This window comes from Drosophila busckii, chromosome 2R, assembly GCF_011750605.1.
Source record: "Drosophila busckii strain San Diego stock center, stock number 13000-0081.31 chromosome 2R, ASM1175060v1, whole genome shotgun sequence".
NCBI lineage: Eukaryota > Metazoa > Arthropoda > Insecta > Diptera > Drosophilidae > Drosophila > Drosophila busckii.
The window spans coordinates 16,678,797-16,703,549 of record NC_046605.1 but is presented as its reverse complement, the minus strand read 5'-3'; the positions used below and the strand labels follow the sequence as shown (position 1 = coordinate 16,703,549).

The 24,753-nt window shown below is 39.8% G+C and overlaps 6 protein-coding genes across 15 annotated transcripts in view; 3 read left to right on the top strand and 3 right to left on the bottom strand.

Annotated features, from left to right (window-relative positions):
• Positions 1 to 806: 806 nt before the first annotated feature.
• LOC108597487 (integrator complex subunit 8) lies at positions 807 to 4,283 on the top strand. The gene is made up of 7 exons (XM_017984064.2): positions 807 to 990; positions 1,058 to 1,456; positions 1,516 to 1,627; positions 1,679 to 2,628; positions 2,693 to 3,566; positions 3,627 to 4,089; positions 4,144 to 4,283. The coding sequence occupies exons 1-7, from the start codon at positions 876 to 878 to the stop codon at positions 4,261 to 4,263; spliced, it is 3,033 nt and encodes a 1,010-aa protein (XP_017839553.1). The 5' UTR covers positions 807 to 875; the 3' UTR covers positions 4,264 to 4,283.
• Positions 4,284 to 4,439: 156 nt separating this feature from the next.
• On the bottom strand, positions 4,440 to 5,784 carry LOC108597488 (flap endonuclease 1). The gene is made up of 2 exons (XM_017984065.1): positions 5,621 to 5,784; positions 4,440 to 5,556 (listed from the first exon to the last, which is right to left on the bottom strand). Exons 1-2 carry the CDS (start codon positions 5,700 to 5,702, stop codon positions 4,475 to 4,477), a joined length of 1,164 nt encoding a protein of 387 aa, XP_017839554.1. The 5' UTR covers positions 5,703 to 5,784; the 3' UTR covers positions 4,440 to 4,474.
• A 520-nt stretch (positions 5,785 to 6,304) lies between these two features.
• Positions 6,305 to 10,193, top strand: LOC108595031 (protein DEK). 2 transcript variants are annotated; one of them, XM_017980170.1, is made up of 11 exons: positions 6,305 to 6,378; positions 6,778 to 7,003; positions 7,525 to 7,991; positions 8,053 to 8,455; positions 8,514 to 8,614; positions 8,672 to 8,830; positions 8,887 to 9,072; positions 9,129 to 9,213; positions 9,273 to 9,394; positions 9,453 to 9,605; positions 9,673 to 10,193. In XM_017980170.1, exons 1-11 carry the CDS (start codon positions 6,337 to 6,339, stop codon positions 9,685 to 9,687), a joined length of 1,959 nt encoding a protein of 652 aa, XP_017835659.1. In that variant the 5' UTR covers positions 6,305 to 6,336; the 3' UTR covers positions 9,688 to 10,193. The 2 variants fall into 2 exon arrangements, with proteins under 2 accessions (XP_017835659.1, XP_017835660.1); XM_017980171.1 differs by lacking the exon at positions 6,305 to 6,378 and adding an exon at positions 6,588 to 6,693.
• Positions 10,194 to 12,694: 2,501 nt separating this feature from the next.
• LOC108597361 (far upstream element-binding protein 2) lies at positions 12,695 to 17,686 on the bottom strand. Of its 3 annotated transcripts, XM_017983886.2 has the most exons (8): positions 17,374 to 17,686; positions 16,157 to 17,257; positions 15,893 to 16,057; positions 15,318 to 15,832; positions 15,038 to 15,251; positions 14,868 to 14,973; positions 14,578 to 14,819; positions 12,695 to 14,301 (listed from the first exon to the last, which is right to left on the bottom strand). In XM_017983886.2, exons 1-7 carry the CDS (start codon positions 17,449 to 17,451, stop codon positions 14,623 to 14,625), a joined length of 2,376 nt encoding a protein of 791 aa, XP_017839375.1. In that variant the 5' UTR covers positions 17,452 to 17,686; the 3' UTR covers positions 12,695 to 14,301; positions 14,578 to 14,622. The 3 variants fall into 3 exon arrangements, with proteins under 3 accessions (XP_017839375.1, XP_017839373.1, XP_017839374.1); XM_017983884.2 differs by having other exon boundaries at positions 14,578 to 14,973; positions 17,374 to 17,685; XM_017983885.2 differs by having other exon boundaries at positions 12,695 to 14,243; positions 14,578 to 14,973; positions 17,374 to 17,451.
• Positions 17,687 to 17,881: 195 nt separating this feature from the next.
• Positions 17,882 to 18,469, top strand: LOC108595226 (transmembrane protein 14 homolog). The gene is made up of 2 exons (XM_017980421.2): positions 17,882 to 18,025; positions 18,091 to 18,469. The coding sequence occupies exons 1-2, from the start codon at positions 17,950 to 17,952 to the stop codon at positions 18,348 to 18,350; spliced, it is 336 nt and encodes a 111-aa protein (XP_017835910.1). The 5' UTR covers positions 17,882 to 17,949; the 3' UTR covers positions 18,351 to 18,469.
• Positions 18,470 to 19,168: 699 nt separating this feature from the next.
• The window catches only part of LOC108596720 (A disintegrin and metalloproteinase with thrombospondin motifs 18), a 49,741-nt gene continuing 44,156 nt past the window's right edge, over positions 19,169 to 24,753 (bottom strand). The window contains exons 9-15 of one of the 7 annotated variants that reach the window (XM_017982758.2): positions 24,612 to 24,667; positions 23,294 to 23,420; positions 22,941 to 23,105; positions 22,643 to 22,874; positions 22,499 to 22,578; positions 21,484 to 22,277; positions 19,169 to 19,437 (exon numbers count right to left, since the gene is read on the bottom strand). In XM_017982758.2, the coding sequence (XP_017838247.1) occupies positions 19,409 to 19,437; positions 21,484 to 22,277; positions 22,499 to 22,578; positions 22,643 to 22,874; positions 22,941 to 23,105; positions 23,294 to 23,420; positions 24,612 to 24,667 (1,483 nt within the window). In that variant the 3' untranslated portion in view covers positions 19,169 to 19,408. Of the gene's footprint in view, positions 19,438 to 20,743; positions 22,278 to 22,498; positions 22,579 to 22,642; positions 22,875 to 22,940; positions 23,106 to 23,293; positions 23,421 to 24,611; positions 24,668 to 24,753 lie in introns of those variants that run through there. The other 6 variants (XM_017982759.2, XM_017982760.2, XM_017982753.2 and 3 more) reach the window with 6 other exon arrangements.

The following is a 24,753-nucleotide window of genomic DNA, read 5'->3' as shown; positions in this document are numbered from 1 at the left end:
AGGTATTGCAAGAACCATACCGCTTATTAATATTTATTATTTTAATAAAGTTAGCGCTTAAAATAGCGACACTTATTAAAAAATAATTTTTCCTGCAGTGTTTAAGCAGTTAAAAAAATAGGAAAAGAAAACGTACGCACGCCTCTAATAAAATTTAAAATATTTGCATAAATCAACCAAATATTTTTCAAACTGTTTTACATTTATAATGAACCAAAGAGAAAAATACATAAGCATTACTTCTCTTTTATGACCCATGATCTTATCAATTGATGTGTTATGGAAAACCATAAATTCGCATTCTACTAAAATATAGCAATAATAGTGTTAATTAATAAATGACTTAACTTGAGTACATAAAATACATAATTTTATTAAGCTGCTTTTGTTGTTGCAGTTGTTTTTTTAATGAAAAAAAATCAGCATTTATATGACAGTGCTGCCCAGGTTATAAAAAGTTATAGATTCGTGCAGTAGCTAATCTGAGATGCTATTCAATTCAAAAAGTATCTTTAAGCTGCTCGCACGTTATCTTGTAGATGATACTTGCAAGCTATTTCATTGTTTGTGTCACGCTCGCACCAATGTGAGGTATAACTATCGCCACTATCGATAGTTTTCTTATACATTTAAAAATGTATATCTATTTAATGGGAATGCAATGAAATTATGGAAAGAAGGCAGGATCCATGTTTGATTCAGGCGAAAATAAAAACATACATATACCAATTAATGTGTCACAGACGCTCTTGCTGCCGCGCCACCTAGCGCTATCGATTGTGGCAAGTATCGACTGTTTTCCACCTCTAACTTCAGGCCAGATGTAGCTGTTGCTGCTTATCCATAATTTGAGAATTTGGTAGTTTTAAAACGCCATGGAAGACCCTTTAAAGCCGAAGCCAGTGCCGCTGGCTGCTGAGACAGTGCTATGGTTTGAGTTTCTGCTTGATCCGCACAAAATAACACAACACCTGCAAAGCAAACACCCTGGTAATGAAACAACAACACAACTGCAACGCCCCGCAACTTTTACTGACCGCATTCCACTCGCTTACAGAACCCAGCGCCGTAGAGCTTATCATGCAGTTTATTAGCATGACGCCGGAAACAGTAGTACCATCCACTGTTGTAACGCCTGGCAGCGATTTGCAGAACTTACCGAATTCCGGAATGGGCGCCAATGTTACTACATCCACTACCTCAGCATCACTAAGTGTGCCGCCCACAACACAACTGCAGCAGCGACAGCCAGAGCTTGGTTTGCAGCTCACGCGAAAACAATTGGCATTAAAGATCCTGGAATTGAAAGTGGCCACTTGGCTGCGATGGGATTTGGATTTGCTGGAAAAGAATCTGCCTGTGATTATGCAGCTGGGACTTTTGCGCGATTTGTGCATTATAAGCTATGGACGTGCAGTTAGCATACCACTACCCAGCGATTTTGATATGAAGATTTGTACGTTGCCAAGTGACAAGTGTTAAGCAAATAAGTTTAATTTAAATCTGTTCTTTTAGCAAAAACCGGCAATGAGTGTGCGGCACGCTTTGCACTTACCATTTATCATCGCATGCAGCTGCGATTGCAGCTCATCAAGGACAGTACGCTCAAGACACAGCGACCGCTCATGTAAGTCGCCAAACTTGGTCAAAAGTCTCTTCTAATGTATTGCTCTTGCAGTTACCAAGCTGTAGATCAGCTGCAACAGTTTCTGGACACACCCACGCAGCCTTCCATTGAATATTTGGAATATCTCTGCGCAACAGCTACCACGAGAACCTTTCATGTATTCCATTACGATAGTTTTGTTACGCTGCAATGCGATAATTTGAGTTCCTCTCAAAACTACGATCTGATGCATCTCATAAGTCCGCAAGAGTTGCGTGCACAGCTGCACTATGAACTGGCCCACTACTATCTCTATACCAAACAGTATGTGCTAGCACGAGAAAACGCCGCCGCAAGCAGCAGCAACTATCAATCCTTGCCCGCCGGCGTCACCCATAACTTCTGTCACATAAGACCCATTGAGCTGGAGGGATTACTGCAGGCTTGTGGCATTAGTGCACAACCGCAAACGCTGCTGGAGCGATTTCATATATCGCTGCTGAACAGCTATGCAGACATTGTTCCCATACTACAACTCGATAATATTGCACGTGAAATACCTTTGGTAAGCAGACGCAATGTGGAGCTGGACATTGAGGGCACCATTTCGACGGGATTACTCAAGGAGCCGCGGCAGCTGCTGTTGCAGGTTGCCGCCTTGAATGTGGTGCGCTCTATCTTTGAGTGGGGCAACATTTTCAGCAGCGTGGAGTATTTTGAAAAGTATCGTGACCTGGATTATATGACGCCCATAATGGATGCTATGCAAAACGCGCTGCCGCAGTGCAGACCCAAAGAACGCACAGCATTTAAACACTTTCTTATAGACTGTGTGCTTTCCCAGCAACTGCAGCAGCAACAACAACTGGAGCAATCACGACAGCTGCTGCAAACCTTGAGTGGCATGTGCCTATTCACCGCGCAAGAGCTGCAAGATCTGGAGGGACAACTGCAGCAAACCGCGCTGCCTGTGCTTAACAATTCGCTGGCCACGCTCAACGATTGGATTTGCAACTCCAAAAGTAAATATTTAACTGAGATACTTTTTTGAAAATTATTTAACATAATTTGGGTTTTTGATTGCAGTGACGCTCGTGGATGTGGCCAGCTTGGAACGTCAGTTGATCTCTTGCAGCAGCGCTAACACCGTGCGCATATTGTTAGTCAAGCTCTGCAGCAAAGCGCCCGGTAAACCGTTGTGGGCCATTAATCCTAGCTGGGATGTGCCGCAGCCGCTAAAATCTTTAATCATGGCCATGCCAGTGAGCTTTCTGCAAGACTTTAGCTATGTTCTGTTGGGCAAGGCACGTGAGCTGGCCATGCGTGGCAACTACATTGATGCCGTATCCATGCTAAGTGTGCTCAAGTCGGAAACGAAGCGTCAGGAGCTGGGAGGCAATGCGCAATTAATGTCCAAGCTGATTACCTGGGAGATTCTGCATATACAAATTACACAAAGTCTGGAGGAGTGGCATCAAAAGCCATTGGATCTGCAAGCCTTAGGCACACGTTGTAAGCAATGCTTGGCTGCACTTCAGGCGGGTGACTCCATGGTGCCACGGCTGGACATACAAGAGAACTGCGCCATTATGCTGCTTAATCTGACAGACTTTCCCGCGCTGCTTTATTTGGATAAGCGTACGCCACAGCTGGAGCTGCCGTTTGCCTTTGCAGCCACTTTTATTGAAATGGAAAAGCTCAAGGGACCCAAGAAGGTATGTCGCGATGCCTGGGAGCTGATAGTTAGCATGTTCCTCAATGTGCCCAAGCGTGCGTCTGCCACAGGCACTGGGAACGCTGCTATCAGCTCACTGTTGGCTTTCTTGCAACGTCTGCGACATCAAAGCGTCTTTGGACTAGCCATCTCCATGCTGGGCAAGATGCATAATATACTTAAAGACGATCCCAACCATGATTTGATCTGCGAGTACATGCAGCTCTGGCCTACCAGCGTAAACAAGTAAGATAACTTTACTATTGCAGCACGAATCCTTTAACTAATTGTCTTAATTTTTTACAGCCCCAATAGCTACAGTCTGCGTAGCGTCTGCGAAACGCTGCAATGGCTGCTATCGGAAGCACTCAGCTACTATCCGCAGACCATTTCGTGGCTGAAGATGAAAGGCGACTTGGAGCTGGCCAGCGGCAACAATGAGTCGGCAATGCGTTGCTATGTCAATGCTCTGGTCACCGGCACCGACTACTGCACCATGCCGCTGCAGCGTAATGTGGCCGATGATTATGTTATAAGGAAAATGATACGCTGTGCCGCCAATTTGGGATGCCACATGCAGGCTACGGTGCTATGCCAGTTTCTCGATGAGATCGACTATAGCATTGTCTTTAAGAATCTCAGCGAGAAATCTTCCAACTTTACAGATGCCATGGATGCCTATTATAGCTGTATTTGGGATACAACGCTGCTTGAGTTTATTGTCAATCTGCATGCAAAGCGTGGCGAGCACAGCCGTAAATTGGAAGCGGTATGGCTGTTAAGTCAACTAAATGTGCATAAAGTAACTAAGCTATATTTCTAGATATCTATGATGGGCACCTTGGAGCTGAATGCCAACAATAATGAGGAGATCAAGCGAGAGAGCGCCATGGTGCGCAAGTCGCGCTTTCTACGCGCTCTTGCCAAGCAGTATTTACTGTAGTCGCTGGCGGGGCCAACAACTACTGTTTACCGACCCCCGCCCTCGCCCACAGAAGACCAACTAGGATTAAGTGCAAACAGTTTATATAATTGTATGAATATAGTTGTAATTCAAATTCAATTATTGTAGATGTTAAGCTTAAAAATGCTAGTTATTAGATTTTGTCCTTAAATTAAAGAAACTTGTAATTTTTTAGACCAATTTAGTTTACTTACTTGGGCCGCCTGCCACGACCACCGCCGCCACTAACTTTGGCCTTCTTATTGTTAGCGCTCTTTTTGGCCTCTTCAGCCTTGCGTTTGGCATTGGCCGCATTGGCATTGGGCGTGCTAGGCAATGTTTTAAAGAAGCTATCGAGGCGCACTTGCGTCTGTGCCTGCTTGGACTTTAGTAGTTTCTTGGCACCATTGCGTACGCGCTCCTCGTTAAACTGGCGATCGCCGCAGAGAAACTGCACCAGACCCTCCTCATCGGGTGCCTCCCACTTCAAATCAATGGCGCTGGCATCGGCCACAACTGGCTCAATGAATAGTTCACGGGCGCGTTTGTAATTCCAGTTCTCCGGCACCGTATACTTGCTCGTATCTATGTTCTCCAATATGGTTTCAATATCTCTATAGCTTTTGATCAGCTCAATGGCTCGCTTGGGTCCCACACCTTTAATGCTCTCACAATAATCGCAACCCATTAGTATGCAGAGATCTATAAACTCAGTACTGGTGAGCTCCAGGCCTTGCAGCACCTTGTCGTAGCTAAACTCCCTAACGGGCATTTTACGTGCCTCGCTGTAGGTTAAGTAACGAAGCAGCTTAGTGGAGCCAAAAGTTAACGCATCCATATCCTCTGTGGCCGTTGCATATACTTTCCCAGCTTTAACTAACGCTGCGCACTGCGCCTCTGCTTCGCATGGAGACTCTACATATGGCACGCCCATCAGCTTGAGCAGATCCCTGGCTTCCTTTGCGTGTTCTTTAGTAACACGCACCAGCCGACGATTGAATTTGTCCATCTCCGTTTGATCGCCAGCTTCGGTAGCTGCTTTCAGTTGTTTCTCTGCCTCCTCTCGGCGCTCTGCGCGCTTCGCCAGCTCTCCGGACTTAAGATCTGGTGGTGCACCATCGAAAACGTAGACAGGCTTTATTCCATTGTCGAGCAAGCGAATAGTGCGGTAGAACATGCCCATCAAATGTGAGGTTGGATCTCCATTAACCGTGGCAAGTTGTGCTCCCTCCGAACGAACCGCTATCAGAAACTGATACAGACACATGCTGGCATCAATTGCAACTTTGCGACCTGAAAGTAATGGGTAACGTTAAATAAATAAAGTGAATAGCCGGTCTTCGATTTTATTGCGCACCGAAAAAGTTTTTGAGTTCATTCTCGCGTATTGCCTGTGGGGCTAAATCTGCAATTAGCTTTGAAAGTCCTAAAATTCCCATAATAACCGCTTGTATTTAATGGTAATTGATACAATATCTTTGTTGTTTTTGTTCAACGAATATAACGCGCGTAAATGTAATAGTTCTAGTGAGGGACAAACAACATTTTAGCATCTGTCACGCTTATCGATAAGAATCGATTATAGATGAAAAGTAAAATAGACGATTCTTCTTTCATAAGTTTGCGCTAGTTTTCGAGTACAAAATACACTAATCAGCAAATTCAAAAAAAAAAGTCATAATATATTAATTTTATCATTTGCAGAGGAAAAACATGTATTTTCTATAAGAATAAATATCGGCACACCATTTTTTATCTTCAATTTGTAGTCAATTTTTCTGTTATGCTTGTAAAACAACAAGCAACGCATTATATATTTAATTTTTTTTTATATTTTAAAAACTGCTAACACTGAATGCGGTTAAAATAGCTATATACCGAAAATGTTTATATAAACTTTGCTGAAGGCTAAAATTAAAAATAAAAAGCTTTTCACAACTGTTAATATCTAGTAAAATTTAAATTCTTGACCAATAAGAAGAATCGATATACAATAAGATATCTGTACAAAGCATTCTTATTGCTCATAATAATGCTTGTCGATATATCGATATTTTGATACAACAACCCATCATGTCGGCTGATGAAAAAAAAGATAAAACCATTGAAAATATGGTATGTAAATTAAAGTTAATGGTTTTAAAACAAAGGTCATAGTGTCTGCTATAATCGCGCATAGAAAAAATAAGGTGTGCAAAGGTGTTTCACATGCAAAACATGCGCAACAAATATTGCTTTCGATAAGTCGCTCGTTTATGTGTATAAACATGGCGTCGTTGCGTTTTCATGTTGTTTTCGATGTGTGCGAGTGAGACAACCTGTGCTTTGCCCCCATAGACATAGACACGCATACACAAACGCAGGCCCAAAAGAAAACTTGTGTGGTGGTGCCTTAAAGGAAGAAAAATCCGAAACGCATAAAGTCTAATGGTAGTGCTTAAGTTTTAAAAACCGCCAAAAATTTGTGTAGTGCTAATTGGAAAGTGTTTATGTTTTTGCTTTGATTTTCAATAGGATACGGATGCCAGTGCCGCGCCAGAGGCCGAGACAGCCACCAAAGAAAATGCCGCCGATAAGCTAAACGAGTCGAAGGCGCTAGAAAATGCAGCGGAACAGCCTGCAGCCGATGCTGAGCCCGTCAAGGCCGAAAAGGAGAAAGGGGATGGAGCTTCGCCTACCACAAGTGATGACGTAGATGTTGCTGATAAAAAGGCTGTTGGAGACGCAGCATCGGATGCAGGTAAATAAAAGCAACAAACGCACGCATATTCAAAAACAAGAGCAAATATTTGTGTGTGTATGAGTGAAGAAAGAGCGAGAAAAACAAAAATCATGAAATGAAATTTGCGCGCGTTTCACAATATCTGTTCGGCTCGTTCGTTTATTCATTTGAGTCGCTCGGAGATTGTTGTTGCTGCTACTTCGGTGGTGCTGTCGGCTAGAGCATGCGTCCAATGGCACACTCTCCAACTGACTGTTGCTCATGGTTCGATTCCCAGTTGTCACTAAACTAAAGTTTCAAATCTATAGGCTTTTTATGTTATTTCAATTTCTCCTTGGCTATTGTTCATACAAAACCCTGACCAATATGGTTTTGTGTAGTTAATGCTTAGGTAGATTAATGCTTCAATTTCATGGTTCCTTGCTCCCAAACATCTCGCATTGAACTTCCCAAGCTTGAAGACAATTTTTAACAACAAATATATTATATTTTTTTTTACATTTAATTATTTTATAATAATTTAACGTTTAATTTTGCAGACGAAAAAGAGGCTGACACAGAGTCGTCAGCGTCGCCTACGACAAAGAAAGCAGCCAACAGCAGTAATAATGGGGAAAATAAAAGTCAGGATGAGGATGAAGATGACTTAGAGGAGGATCAGGATGATGAAGATGATGAGGGTGATGACGCGGATGAAACGAAAAGCGATGCCGGCGACAAGGAGAAAAAGTCAACCACAGCAGAAAACAAAAATGATACAACAGATGGGGCCAAGGCAAAGGCTGGCGCGTCCGCTAAGAAGACGGAGACCAAGGCAAAGAATGGCAAATTGGATAAGTCAGAGGACAAAGAGGGTGATGACGACGATGGCGATGAAGGCGACGGGCTTGACGAGAACAACGAGGTTGCCGAGGACGATGAGAATGTAGTCGCTCTCGCCGAGATCGATCGCATTAATGAGAATATTAACAAGACGCGAGTCGATGGACTTCAGCCTCTGCATGCTGTAAGTTTCTTTTATAATAAATTTTTTGAGGAAACTGTTTAATTTATTCTATGCCATACAGATCTGCTTTGGTGCCCAAGGCAAGAACAACGTGGTGAAGAAAAATCTGCGCTCCTTTGCAGGCTTTGAGTTCGCAAAAGACTCGGCAGAATATAAAAAGAAATTTGATGCCATCAAAAAGTTGGATAACAAGGGTCTGCGCAATATTTGCGAAATTTTAACACTGGATCGTAAGGGTAGCAAGGACGAGATCTTGTCACGAGTGATGAAATTCTTAATGGAGCCCGATGAATCGTTGTGCGCGGAACCCGATGAGGAAGAAATGGATGAGGATGAAGCATCCGAAGAGGAGGAAGAAGCTTTTAGTGAGGAGGACAAAAAGCGCAAGAACAGCAAGCCAAGCGGAGGCAGAGGATCAGCTCGCAATTCCAGTGGACGCCCCAAGCGTGCCACAGCAGGCAAAAGTACGTATAGCTTTAAGTCGGCCAATTATATATTTACCATATCTTATGTGAATTTTAGAAATGTCAGCCTATGTTGATTTCTCCAGCTCGGAAGAGAGCGAACACAAGGTTCAAGTGGCTAAGAGAAGACGCAACGATGACTCCGAGTCTGGATCAGATGTAAGATTGTAAACGCACCGATATTTTGAGCTCTCACTTAATAATTTTACCTTGTAGTATAATCCTTCCGGAAATTCGGATTCCGATGGTGGTCGTAATGCAGGACGCAAGGCTGCAGCGCGAGCCAATCGTGGTCGTCCTGTGCGCAAGAGTCGCCGAAGAAATTCAGATTCCGAGGATGAAGAGGAATCAGAAATTTCTGATGCGGATAGTGATGTAAGTTAATGCTAGGACGGTTGATTACTTATATTGTACAAACTTTTGCTTAACAGGTGCCCAAGCGCAAACGCGGTTCTGCAGGTAAACGTGGTCGATCTGCTCCTGCAACTCCAGGCAGACGAGGACGTGGTCGTGCGGCTTCTGCGCGAAAGCGCAAGGATTCTGAAAGCGAAGAGGAAGAAGTTTCGGAGGATGAAGAAGAGGAAGAATTGTCGGAATTCGGCACTGAAGCCAGCGATGTAAGTGCATCGTTTTAAACAATATTTATATCAATACAATGTAATTTATCACACAGGATGAGCCTCCTAAGAAGAGTAAGAAACCCACAACGCCTGCGAAAAATAGCAAAACTAACAATAAGTCAAAACCAGCTAGCAAGGGTAACTAATTGCAAAACTACGTTTTATAAACTTTTACTACAACTCTACACAATTTATAGCACCTGGCCGACCGAAAAAATCAAAGAAGGAAAGTTCCGAGGAGGAGGAGGATGATGTTGACAAAGATGAATCCGATGAGGATGAGCCACTGACCAAAAAAGGCAAAGCGGCATTCCCAACGGTAGGTTACACTTAAGCTTGTCCTTAAGATTGTTTAGTAATTTTTACTGAATTTACAGGACGAACAAATACGTTCTTATGTCAAAGAAATTTTGGATAAGGCAAATCTCGAAGAGATTACCATGAAAACAGTGTGCAAACAAGTTTACGCTAAATACCCCGATTTTGATCTAACAGATAAAAAGTATTTTATTAAGGCCACAGTTAAAGCGGTAAGTGCAACATGCATTAATTTTTTATTTTTATTGATTTCATAATAATTTAATGTTCGATTTTTAGTTAATTGCCACATAAAATGACACAAAGAGGGAGGCCTTAATGCCTGGGGATGGGCCGGCAAGCAAACTTGAACCAAACACTAAAACACACAACAACTGATTTACAACAAACGGAAAGGCAGACAGGCGGTCGCAAGAGGTTGCCACGCTTTTTGGGAGCTGTTGTCGCAACAAGCATAAAACAAACAAAACATCCCGCTAGTTTTCGTATAAGCGTAAAACTGTCAACTTTGAACCTTTACCTTAATTCCTATTTCTATTTTGTAACTGTATTTTTAAACATTTTGGAATTCATTTTTTATGAATATATATGCGTTCTCAGACAGCTCTACAAAAAGTGTGTAAGCAAAGCAAACAATAAACAAAAAAACAAACGTGTAAAAATATATAAAAGCAAATAGCGAGCATGAGCAGAACACACAGTTAAATTACATTTGAATGTAGTGCTGGTTAATTTGGCGTTCAAAATTATGTATTTTATATTAAGTAATGCGGATAAATAAAAAAAAAGAAAATTTAATTTCACTCAATGGCAACAGTACAAAATTAAAGCATGGAAATCCACTAAAGAATTTCAAATTTAAATATCGATATTGATGACACACACACACACATATTTCGGCTGTAAGAAACACAAAAAATATTTAAGCAGTTGGAAACGTTATAGGCATACGAATTTTATTTCTTAAATGCCAGAATTGAATTAAATCGAATTGAAATGTGTTGCATAAAATTGCAAATGATTGCAATGCACACTATAAGTTTTTATTGAAATATATATTGTATATATTTAATTTTGTTTTTAGTCTTCATCAAAAGTAATGAAGAGGCTTAGAATTATGTGGAATTTTTTTTTGCTTTTCTGTTCAGCAAAAATAATATTTACTCCATACTTCCAAAAAAAAGTTTTGGTCACGTTAATGTAGCTCAAGTGCTTGGCCTTTTTATTTTATTAGATGGAAGACAGAAAAACTACAGCAGGTTTCTCAAGTAGCGTGACAGATTTACACACAGTTGTCGTACATGAAAATAAACATATGAACACAAATAAACAAATAAAAACACTGCAAGTTGAATATATAAATGTACGTATACAATATATATACAAGCAAAACAAAATAGATGTATGTAAATTTTAAATAAAACAAGAGTACTTCCCGTACGGAATCTTCTTGAATTATAAACTTAATCTCAACCAACACATCTCAATGTACGTTTTCTTGATGTAGGAACCAAAGTCCCAAATAAATAATACAAACAATTACAATATTATACTTGATGGTGCATCGCAAAGTAGAACACAAGAGTTTACATTTACATGTGTATTGAATATCGTACAATTCGATAGAATTTAGTAAACACAACTTTCTCTATAGAACAAAACCTAACCTACATTCGTGAAAGCGATATTTTGTTTTCTTTAATTGTTTCGCTAAGCAAAATAGATACGGATGATGAATGTATATGGAATAAAATAAATAAATCGCGAAAAATAAATTCAATTCGTTGTTTTAATGGATTTCTCTAACAATAAGCATGATTACATACATAAATTATTACTTACATTCGTAATAGGGTTGAAATTATGGTAAGTAAAAATGTTAAATAATTGCCCTAAGTAAAATAGCCATGTTCTAGTTTTCAGTTGAAAGTTTATTGAAAATTCGGTTATTTTAGTAAATTTGCATTAATTTTAAATTGATATTTGAAGAATTAAATTTAAATGATATATACCACATGGATAAAGGCTGTAACATACAGGTGTTAAAATATTTTAAATTTATATGTTACGAGCATTGGAAGAAAGAAATTGCAAGCAATAAAAATCAAATATATAGTATATATATATAGTATCTGAATAATGGATCGAATGGAATATCAAATGATTATTAATATGATTACTCAATTGGCCCTGGAAATAGATTAAAGCATGTAATTTAAATCAAATATAAAGATACATATACATATATAGATCAATTTCAAAAATATCATTTGATTGCGAAATAAACGGCTTAATATTGATCTACAAATTTAACGCAAATAGATTCCAATAGGCTCTACAATTATTAACAGACTATTGGTATAATTGGTGTCGTTTATACTCACCTCCAAATCGGAACTGCTGGCATTAACATATGATCCTTGTCAGCTGTAAATTGAAGAAATAAACGACTTCCCGGTTCCCTATAGCATGTAACATATAAAAACTCAACCGAAATCGAAGTGTAAAACATTGGTAAACCTTAACGACAACGACTAACTTGTAACTCGTATTTTATGTGGTTTGTCTTCTTTGCTTGTAGCTGTAGTATAAACATTAGAAGTATTATATATTATAACATATAAAATAATTGTATATACATATATTATTAAGAGACTTTCATTGGAAGACAATATAAACCGCAATATATCGCAAACAAATGATACCTTGATGATCAATATACATTGGTATACAATAAAATATATAAACGAGTTTACGAATAGTTATTGTAATATAATAAAATATTTGCTTTTTGGACACTTTGAATGGGCTTGCTGGATATACAGTACAGCGTGGAAAATCGTTGTTGTTGGCTATTGGAAATATATAGAGAAATATGCATGTCACAGTTGTACAAAATTATAGTTTATAAATAATATCAGCAAGATATGTGAAAAGTTAAGGCATTTTTATAATATGTATATTATCATCAGTATATATAGTATATCAATATATGTATGAAGGCATTATCATATAGACCTGCTACGTACCCAAAGACTGAACAGAAAACCAAAAGCTCGTCCCATGAGCCCCAGATCCCAGACCAACTCTTATTCACTCAGCTGCGCTGAAAATACGCTCAGAAACGATTTTCATATATGGCAAATAAGATTGGAATAATATTGTTAAAGTAAATGCAAAATTTGAAATAGAAACGCATAGTTCACACACACACACACACAAAGTGTGACTGCGTGTGTGTGTATATATTTGTGTGTGTGCGATGTGTGTGTGAACGCATATTATATATAGATATATATTATGATAGTTATTATTGTTATTATTATGTGTTTATTCAAGGTTTTGTCGGCAGCTGCGAAAGAGTTAATTAATTCTTGCGGCGCGCCCACTTTCAATTATACAAATATATTCATTACTGAGGATGCACATCATTTTTAGCTGTTGCAACATTATTAATATTCATCATAAATGGAGACATAAAACTTATGGACTATTTTATTGCATATAAATGGTTGGTAATATAGTTTTGTTGTTGTTGTTTCTTTTTTTTTTTTTTTTTTTTATATAATTGAAGACCTACATTAAATGGTTTATAGCATATATGTGGTTTAAAATTTCATTTCAAATTGGATTGGCTCATAACAAAAAATCTTACCAAGTTGCACGCGTTTTACAAACTTTATGGAAATATTGTTGCATGTATGTTTAAATATTTTGTTCGATAGATTTTTAATGTATTATTCATTCATCAAGTTTTTAGTTCTAGAGAGTTGCAGTGCGCCTGGTTCTTACTGAGCGGCCTCTGAAAATACATCATCATTTACAATATTTAATTGTATATATATGTGTTGATATATACAATACACACAGTAGATTCGTAATTGAGCTAGTTTCTACATATACATAGATTGTTTTGCATACCACAACTTATAAGCTAACATCTTACCAAACGAGTAGATGAACAGAAATAATGAAACAAAAAAATATTTAAAGTATGTAAACATAAAGAAGCTTGTCCAGCTGGAAGCTTTAGAGAGCAGTTCTGAAAACAAAATTATGTCTTAGCCTAAACTGAAATGTGCAAAAATAAATAATGTTGAACAAATAGTTTGTGAACAAATAAGAAAGAAACGAGTAATAACATTAACCGCAACAAACGCCTGTTATTCAATATTACAATTCAAGTGTTCAGCATTATGATTAAATTCTTACCAGATCAGTTGGATATATTGATCGTAGTATTATTATATAGATAGATATATATTATATGTATTAGAGCGCAAGGTTTTTGTATCAAGTTGTGGTATCAAAAGGTCATATCCTGTCAATATATATTTTCTTTACACATACACACCAATCATTGTTGAGGCCATGACAAGAGTTGTATATATATACATATATATATATAGATATGTATATATGTGTGTGTACTGCAAAGAAATCTAAGTATGCAAGTGTGTGACTGTGCTTTCAATATTTGTAGCAATCGCATTCATTTTATATGTTTTAAAAGTTACTTAGCGCTAGCAGAAAAAAATTAAAAATAAGTTGCTTGGTTTTTGTTTTTTGTTAAAAAAGAACGTAATTATATACCCCAATATAATTGGCATTATAAATTAATAGAATAAAAGTAGTATGTATAATTAATTTACATTGTTGCAATGCGCAGTTGCCTCATCAAGCTGCGGCGCTGCACTGTCTTGAATGATTGATTGATTGTTTGATTGACTCATTGACTGTTGATGTGGCATAGCTTGCTGTTGGGTGTTCTTGTTCTTGTGGTTGCTGTTGCTCATTACTCATCCGTCGGCTGGCGATTTCAATTAGACTTTTGTTATATATTGAGTTTGCTAATTTTATGTAGGGATAAAAGACATAGTATGTAGGGATAGTAGAACAATAGATTCACTGCAAAGAGTTTTATGGTATGGTAAACAAGATATCGTTAGGTCATAATATTATTAAGATACATACATATACGTGTACGAGTACATAGATAGTTTAAGAGAGCATTATCATCCATAATAGTAATACATAATACAAATAATTATTTTGTTTCAAATATCGGTTCAGGTCAAAATTATATATGTATATGGTGTATGCATATGGGTGAGAGAGGCAGGCGAAGAACGCAAAAGGTAATCGAAAAATAGGCAAATAGGCGTGGCATAATGTGCTACTCACCACTGCAAGGCACCCGCTTCATAATCTCCGTCTTCTCTCTCTCCGTCAATGCTTGTCGCTCTTGTGACCCTTTTGTGCTTGCTGCTGTTGGCCCGGAGCACCTCCTGGTCCGCCCGGACCATAGCCATAGCCGCTGCCCGGATAGCCACCGGGATAGCCAGCCGGTGGGCCGCCCGCACCACCAGCTGCTCCAGCTGCGCCCTGAGGCTGTGGCGCACCCGGCTGATGACCCGCAGCAGCCGCTGCAGCATAATACTGTGAATATTGTGCATATTGGCTAGGAGTCATACCTTGAGCGTAAGCCGCGGCAGCTGCTGCATTGGGCTGGCTAGCGTTAGGGCCAGCTTGTGCCGCATTGGGCGCACTGCTGTTGACACCAGCACCAGCTCCATTTTGCTATTATTGTAATGGGAAGGGTTGAAACAAAGTTTTTTACACTCCAAATCAAGCAGCCACTCACTTTGTTCTTCAGCGATTTCTCTATAGCTTCAGCTTCCTCGACTTTGCCCACGCTGCGATAGTATTCGGCCCACTGTGCACTGAAGTCAGCAGCTCCAGCTTGTTGCGCTTGCTGCTGCTGCGGTTGCTGCGCTGCCTGACCAGAGGCGCCTGCTGCCTGCTTTGCCTTCATCTGCTGCTCAATCATGTCAGCCTCGCGATGGCAGCCAATTTGTCTATAAAAGCCACACAAAAGTTTGCACAATGACAAAACTATTGCCTTTGAAAAGTTTTATACTCACTTGTAGTACTCAATCCACTGTGCAGAGTAATCGCCAGTGTTTGCAGCGCCGCCCGCTTGCGCTTGACCCGCCGCCATGGCCATTTGTTGCTGCTGCTGTGCTGTAGCTGGATCCCAGCCACCTTGCTGTCCATATGCACCCCATGGCTGCTGTTGTTGCTGTTGATAAGCGGCCGCAGCAGCTGCATTGGGATCGGCGCCTTGCATTTGATTGCCACCATAGCCGCCTTGCTGCTGATTGTGATGGGGATTGCTGGAGCCCCCACCACCACCACCGCCAGAGCCGCCGCCGCCACCTCCACCACCGCCGCTAATCGGCTTACGTGATATAACGGTTAGCTCCATATTAATTTTCTCAGAGATCATTTGACGCGCTGACTCCACCTGATCGGTGGTGCCCTTGGACTTGAACAACTTCTCATTGGGCGGATTGCTGGCATTGCGATCCATTTCTGTATGTGCGCCAGATTGCTGATTGATGAGCTTAATTGTCTCGCCGCCGCGTCCAATAACAATCTGCAAGTGAAATTAGCTATAACAAGAGCAAATTGAAAGCATTTTTTGTAGCAGACTTACGCCACACTTGGAAGCAGGCACTAGGAATGTAATCTCCTCGCGTCCACCTTGCGCATGATTCACACCATAGCCATAGCCATAGTTGGAATTGTTGGAATCATTGCCGCCCTGGCTGCCACCACCTCCTCCGCCGCCATTCCCATTACGATTCATACCGTTGCGTTGCTGCGAGGACCAAATTATCAACATGAGTTAACTTTCAATGACGCATAGACTTTAAATAATTATAAGTCATTTAATGTCAAAGCCGGTTGCCCAACTCACCATAACATTCTCAATGAGTCCGTCTATTGTGCGTTTCGCATCCTCCACCTGCTGCCGTGTGCCTTGTATAACGCAACGACGATCGCCCATTTCATCGTTTTTGCCTTGGATGAACTGCAGCTTGCAACCGCATTCTGTTTGAATTTTGCGTATCATATCGCCGCCTTTGCCAATGACCACGCCCACAGCAATTTTAGGCACAAACACCTCAACGCTTTCACCGCCATTTCCGTTGTTAAAATTATTAAAGCCCTGATCGTTGCCACCGCCGCCGCCACCAGCACCTCCGCTGCGGCCACCCCCAGCACCCTGAGCCTGCTGCAGTGTCATAGCATCCTTCTGCGCAATCAGATCCAACACCATTTGTTTCGCATGCTCCACCTTTTGTGGCACGCCGGAAATACGCAGCGGTTTGATGAGCTCCTGGTTGGGTCCATCTTGTATGATAATCATGCGAGCGCCAGTCTTCTCTTGTAGCTGCTTAATGGTGTCACCGCCTTTGCCTATGACCAAGCCTACTTTGGCGCCGGGTATCATAATTTCCTGATACGGCGGATAGCCGCCTGGACCGGGTGGCGGCATATTGATTGTCAGCAGCACCTCACAGTTAACATTGCCGCCATTACGAGTGACCATTTGCTGAAGCATGTCGCGCGCCTTGGTACAGTTTTCACGCGAACCACGCAGTGTTATGACACGCTCTTGATCCTGCATCAGCTCCAGCTTGGCGCCTGACTCGACCTCCAGATGACTGAGCGTGTCGCTGCCACTACGTCCCATAAAGGAGCTTACGATACTCTCGGGAACGCGCACTTGCTCCTCACAGGTGGACGCTGGCCAAGCAGCTAAACGTGCTGCCACAGCGGCCGCTTGGGCAATAGCTTGTGTCATGTTTCCACCGCTGCCACCGCCGTTGCTGCCACTGCTCATATTTGAATTGTTTTGGCCGTAATCAGGACTACCAAAAGAGCGCTTGCAGTCGGGACCACTGTCGCCGTCGTCGTTGTGCCGCTTAAAGTTGTTACCACCACCGCCGCTTGATGCACCGTTATCGCTGCCTCCTTGTTGCTGCTGCTGGTTGGGTTGAATTTTTGCGGCAATCTATGCAAACACACGACAACAAATACAAATGTTAGTATAGCCCGGCATTTTTCGGGCCCCGGCAGCAGACTCCGTGGCTTGCTATTTCTGCCTCTTCTTTTTCGTCTTCTTCTTACCTGCTTGGCACGCTGTATGGCTGCTGCCAATGCTTGGGATTGACTTAAACTGGCCTGCTGGGCTTGAAAATCGCTCATATTCGCAAATAGTCACTGTTCTGATTACTTTTAACAGTGTATTTCAATCTTTTTACGCTTACAACAAAATTTTCGCAATACTATTTCTGTTTATGTGTGTGTATGTATGCGCAGCTTTTTATGCACGTACAATTTTTTTCTTGATCAGGCACTTTTTTACACAAACTTTATGCGTAGGCACTGCTTTATTTTAAAGTAAGTTCTGCAAGCAATTGATTGGCACAATATTATAATTCATATTAAACTGCTGCAAATCAATTATTAAAGGTTAATTTGTATGTATTTAACTATATAAAAAAGTGCACTTTTACAGTACGTCGCCCTCACGCTTGATTCTATAAAATAGTGTGACCGTTGCACATTAACTAAAAGAAAAATATCGACATGCAATGCTTAACCGCCTTTGCGGACCAACACACTGTCATCGATAAAGAGAAAGGCGAAAGAAAAATATAAAAACAATTCATACCGAGTTATTATTATTTCCAGAAAATAAACATGTCTGTTGACTGGTTCGGTTATGTTTACGCCGCCACAGTTGGCGCTGGCGGTATAATGGGCTATGCCAAAGCCGGTAAGTTACATTTTACTGCGTATATTTGTCGCCATAATTTCATATCTATGTTGTAATCTAACCAGGGTCGGTACCTTCACTTGGAGCTGGTCTTGCATTTGGCGCATTGCTAGCCTATGGTGCTCATCTTAACTCCCAAGATCCGCCACGTCCAATGCTGCAGTTGGGCACATCGCTCTTTTTAGCTGGACTTATGGGTGCACGCTGGAATCGTTCCGGCAAAATGATGCCTGCCGGAATGGTCTGCATGCTATCTATTGGGGCTTTGGTGAAAAATTTGGTTTCATATAACCGTTATTTGCCGGTGCCCACAAGGGGGCCATAGGTTAAACAAAAGTAAAGGATTGGATGAATAGCTGCTTGCCTTGCCTTGGTGTGTTTAATTCTAATATCTTATGTATGCATGACTAAAAGTGAATAAATGGTGTTTGGATTTATTTTATAAAAAAAAACTTGTGTTGTTTTTGCCAAAATGATTAGATAGCGTCTAAGCATTAGACTCAATGCTTTAAAGCTGATTTTTTTTTTGATATACCAACTTTTTGTTTTTGATATTAACACATTCAATTTCCTCCCCCAACTTATTTTCATTAAAAAATCAAATAACTACTTTTCATAAAGATATTTATTATAAAGTATATTCTTAAAATAAAATTGTTTGTTTGTGTGGGTGTGTATGCGTGTGATAAATGTACAGTTTCACATTATATGGATTTCCAGTTAACTATGTATATCTTAAGCTTAGGCAGTATGTTTTATTAAACTATGTAATTCTTAAAAAGATAAGGTAATGCAATTTTCAAAATTTCTGCATAGCATTAACAATGCACAACTTTTTGAAACTTTTACAATAATTTCAATGCAACGATAAATGAAAGTTTAAGCAGGCAAAGTGCGGCTAGGAGAATAAAAGAAATTTAAAATATTTTTGAGCAAATTTGCTAAGTGGAAGGGATAAATATTTTTAGTAAGTATACAAATTATCTTTTATCACAATGAAACAAATGGAAATATTTAGGAATAAATTATCAAAATTGTTTGTTAGTAGTAATGCCAAAATGAGTGCGCATAAACTTTTTACAGAAATACATATATTATATACAAAGTTATTTTGTTTTAAATTAATTGTACAAATTAATTACATAATATATGTATATAATTTTGTTGGGCATGAATTTTTAACAAGAACATATTTTAAATTAGTTGTGGCTAAAACTAAAAACAAATCAATAGTTTTTTTTTATAGTAATAATAATAAAAAATTCTAACTAAAAACACATTTGTTTAACTGCAAAGATTTTGTTCAAATTTCAATGGCAATCAACCAAGCCGACGACTACGCGCGTGCCAATTCCAGAACGTTCCAAAACGATCTTTGCTGCACTAGAACGGAAACAGCTTCCAGTTAACCACTGTGTAAAGCAAGAGAAAGGAAATAAAGTTATTAAATAATATTGGCATAAAGATTTATAAAATGTTAGGCGTGCAAAAATGACAAATGTTTGCTAAATAAATGGAATATTAAAATTCTTTTGCTGTCGCCGCCATTTTCTGTGTTTTTATTGCGTGTATGTGTGTGTGTGTGTGGTATGTGCCAATCTCAGTTTAAACTTTAAACGCTAAGTAGTGTTCCATTTCCATGCGTTTCCAAATAGCCAAATTTTGTATTGTTGATTTGCTTTATAAACTGTTATAATTTTAGTTGATCTTACGCCATGCCAGTTGAAATATATATGTAATTATTATCAATTAGACAAGTTGATCAAATTTATGCCTTAATAGCTACGTTGATATCTCTTTGAGCTGGTGTTTTGTGTGGGCGTGTGTGCGTGTTTATATATGTGTGCGTGTGGGTATGTGTAAGTGTGACTGAATGTATTGCCAATAGTTGTAGCTGGATTGGTTTGCAGAATGTGTACGATGCGGGTTTCGAGAGACTGTAGCGATTATTAAATGGTTTAAATGGTATAGCAGCAGATGGATTGTTTCATGTAGATAGCGCATGAGCTACAACCGATAAATAATAACTTCTTGATGGTAACGGCTAACAATAAGTCGTGACAAATTTCAAAACATGGGTAACATTTTTAACTTTTAGCAAACGCAAGGGATATGCTGTGAATAAATAAAGAATGTATTTATAAAATAAAATACTTATAGTACGTGTTCATGCTCAAGAGCTACATTTGCAAGCACTACGATGTTTCCAAAATATTTACTACTATTTTCATAAAAAGATTCAAATATCTATGAAAAATGCGGCACATGCTTAAAGTTAATGTCGAATATTACAGCTAGGATGGCCAATAACGAATGCGTATTGGTAAACCATGGTAAGAATTTATTGTTTTTATAAACTATTTAACGCAACAACCGATTAAGTACTATAGTTATAGCAGGCAGCAAAAATACCACTAAATATTTATTGGGCAAGGGTTGCAAATCCTTTACTAAGTAGAAGCCAAAGCTTTATTTTAGACTACGGATGAGTTATAAGAAAACGCTTGTTTGCTTTGTTTCTTACCGCACGAAATCAGTTTGTAACGAAATCAGATCGGGTTTTGTATTTTGAGGAAGGGTACAGTTAACGGTTGCGGTTGCGTTTGCGTTTGCGGTTTCGGTTACAAGGTGTCAAATTGTGTGATTGTGTCTGTTTGTTTCAGTGTTGTGTAACTAGTTAAAGTAAGGACTGTTTAAGCAGCAGAGTTGTTCTTGTTGTTGTTGTGGTGGTTGTTGTTGCCTCTTTGAACTTTACATGACTCGTGTGCGGCGTATCAGTTTTTGTGTTTTAATTTTGGGTTTTTTGCCACTTGTTGACTGTTGTTGTTGTTGTTGTATGGCTGTTGTTGATGTTGTTGTTGTTGTGCTTGAGACATTGTCCAACACCGTTGGCAAATTGTTGGTGTTGTCGCCAATGTAATTTGTCACATATGCTGGCGATGTCAACTGTTGCTGTTGTTGTTGTTGATGTTGTTGGGGATCTTGCTGCTGTTGCTGTTGTTGTTGTTGACTATAGTTATGACTATTGCTACTAGATTTACTACTAAAATTCTTATTGGCTTTAATACTACTGCGATTTAGCGTACGTTTTAGAAATGAGCTGCCATCAAAGTTTTGCTGTTGTTGCTGCTGCTGCTGCGGCGGCTGTTGTTGTTGTTGTTTGCTGCTCGATTTGTTTGCTGTGGAGCTTACTGAGGCGGACACCGATGTGGTGGTGGCTGTAACGGCGCCATCCAGTGTTGGTAAATGCAGTGCTTGTAATTTTTTAAAGTATGCATCGAATATGGATGAAGTTGTTAGCGATTTGCTTGTTGTTGTTGTTGTGGTTGTTGGCGATGGCGATGGCGTTGGCTTGGCTGTTATTGTTGAGGCGGTTGTTGGTGTAACCAATTGTAGTTGTTGTTGTTGCAGTGTTGTCAAGTGTCTGGGTTGTTCTTGTTGTTGTATGAGAAACTTACGTTTTTGTCGCTCAATGGCCTCATTGATCTCAATGCCGACATTTGCCTCGTTATCCTCATCAACTAGCTGCTGCTGCTGCTGCTGTTGTTGTTGTCGCTTGTTGCTTTCTTCACTGCTATTGTTGTTGCCGCTACTAGTGCTGCTGCTGCTGCTTGTGGTGGTGGCGCTATAATTTGTAATTTCTTTTTGTACCAAGGGTATAGCAAAATGATCTTTTTGTTGTGGCTTTTGTTGTTGATGTTGTTGTTGTTGTTGTGTTTGTAGCAAGTGAAGATAGTATTCAATTTGTTTGCGTAGCTCGTGTGTATAGAATTGTAAAATATTCGGTGTTTGTGTTGTTGTTGTTTTGGGTGTTGTTGTTTTGGGTGTTGTTGTTGTGTGAGTGTTGCTGCTGCCGCTGCCGCTGCTGCTGCTGACGCTGCTGCTTGTGCGTGTTTTGACTACAACGCCGCCATTTCGCAAAAATTGCATTTGAGTGTTGTGTAATGCCGAATTATCGTCACTGTCCTGCCTAAATAAACGTCGCAAATATTCAAATGGTTTGCTAGTCGTTGTCTTAGTTTTTGGTGTTGGCGTTGTGGTTGTTGTTGCTGCAGCAGTGGCAGCCGCAGCAGCAGCGACAGGTGCAGCGCTTTGTTGTATATTATTGTCCTCTTGCTCTTCACTACTCGTGTTGAAACCATCATCATCATCAATATTATCGCTTTCTTCTTCTTGGGACTCAGTTTCTTCACTGCTATTATTATTCGCATCTGCTGCTGCATCTTCATCATCAGTTTTCATGTGGATTTTACTGTTGTTTGTGTGATGTTGTTGTTGTTGTTTTTTTGTGTTTATGTGTTATATTTGATTTTTGAAATTGTTTTTGTTGTTGTTGTAGAAGTGTAAAAGGTTTTGCATATTAAAAATTTGTGGTTGGTGTTTAAAGTGTTTTTACTTTTTACTTAAGTAATCAAAAAATCAAAACTTACGCAATCAACTACTAAAGCTTAATTATTCAAAACGTTTACTTACTTGTAGACCAAGCGATAGTTATTGCCATAGTCGGGTATAATATTTGAGGGCAGTGGCGTGCAGCGACCATCCAGACAGTGCTAAGAATTGAATATATATATAATATAAAATATATAGTTATGGCTATAGCTTGCAGCTGCTTACGTAGCCATTGCCGCAGGCTGAGCCTTCGGCGGCAGGTCTGTAGGCCACGCAGTAACCTGTCTGCGCATCGAAGCAGAAGAGCTGCGCGCAGACGCGCTCGTCCTTGAAGCAGGCGTAGGTGCCTCGGTCGCGTCGGCACTGCGCATCCAGCGACAGCAGCGTGCCCGGCAGCGATCTGCCCAAGGCGCTGTCCTCATGTGGCGCATTGTGCAAACAGGTGGCAGTGTCACCGCTAAAAAACAAAAACAAACAAAGGTTAATAAACAATTGTTGGGCCGAGCGCTGGCGCACAACTTACTTGAGAAAATGATGGAAACTTTGAACGGTGCAGGCGGACCAACGGAAGCCGCGTTCCGTATGACGCAAGTCGGACATTATGTAGCCATCCTCCCAGCGGCAGCGCTGTGCGCCCGGTCCACCCAAGTAGCTGGGTGGTGGAGAGCCATCGTGCACGGCGCCCAATCTGCACACACAAAATGTTAATTGATTAATTGCACTGCAAATGATGTCAAACGGAAATGCAGCAAAAAATAAACAGCAACTGGTTTGCTGACCAGTTTGTGGCCACTTGGCAACGGATATTAATAAACTTTTTGCATTTTGTAATTGTTTTTGCCTAAGAGGAAAGTTGCAATGCCGATTTGAACTCACAAATGTCCCACTTCATGGGCGGCAACAATGATGCCGCTGAAGCCGCCAGTGTCCTCAATGATGGCCACACTGTTCACCTTCTCCAGACGCTTGTTCACCACGCAGGCGCCGCCGACATAGGCAAAGCCTGTGAAAAACCAGACAAATCACTCAATTAATTTGCACTCGCACCAGCAGGAAGTTGACAATTTTTTGCCTATTTTTTTATTTTATACTTTTTTTTGTGTTTTTTTTTTTTTTGTTTGCTTGCTCACATGTGAGCTGTGAGTGTAGCTGTGTCAGTTATTAAATAAAAGTTGATTTTTACATTTGCCAATTTGTCTTTTTACTTTCAAAAAATTGCAGCGTCGCTTAGCGCTTTATCTTATTTTTTCTTTCATTTAATAACTGACTGTGTAGAGATTTTGTGAATGATATATGGACTAGGAGTGTAAGTTGATAAGCGTGTTCAATTAGCTGTAATTAATAGCGTATTTAGATAAGATATTAAAACTAAGCTAAAACCAAATTTAGTTACAATTTTTAGCAGACACCAAAGGTTAAAATTAATTTAAATAAATGTATTTAATAATAAAAAGCAGTCACCACTAAAACCAAAACCATTAACAGCATAAAATAATTACAAATAAAATTTAAATTTAAAATTATTATTTAAAGTTTAGGGCTAATATACAAAGCCTCTAAGTTGAAGTACTTTGACTAGCAGCTGAAAAAAGATATAGTTACATATATAAAGTTGCAGTTATCAACAAATCGGGTGCTAAGATACACATATAGTAAATATATATACATAAAGAAACGATTATAGAGCGGAGCAGTAGACAAATTATTCAATCAGCGCACACGCAGTATCAGAGCAGATCGGTGAAACACATACTATATATAGACACACATATATGTAGAGATTTGTACAGCTTGAAGTTGAAGTTGGAAATTAAATAGTTTTTGTTTTTTGTACAAAACGCGTGCGACATAAACACGACACATTAATTTGAAATTCACTTGAGTAAAAGGCGTAGAGCAGAAGAAGTAAATAGAGCAAAAAATAGATATAGAGTGTATATCAACAGCGACAGAGAGAGAGACGTGCATGAAATTCAATTAAGCTCGAGTTTGATTTGAAATGATGGAGCGGACGCGACGCGACGCGTTTGGGGCGTTTATAAAGCGGCAGCCGCCTTTAATGTTTATATTCGCATTTATTTGTACATTGTCCAGCTAACAAATTGTTATTGTAGTTGCGAGCTGTACTAGTAGAGTGATGTGTGTATGTGTGTGTGTGTGTGTGTGTGAGAGAGCTTAGATTGTTGTTTTTTACCTGCGGTACCGCGATTACATTCACCAAATGCGGAGGTGCGACGGCACATATCAAGTCTGCGGACGAAAATTATGCGTAGAAATGGGGTTTAGGTTTGCTCTTAAAAAAACATACTGTATACTTTACTTTTAGCTAAATTGTG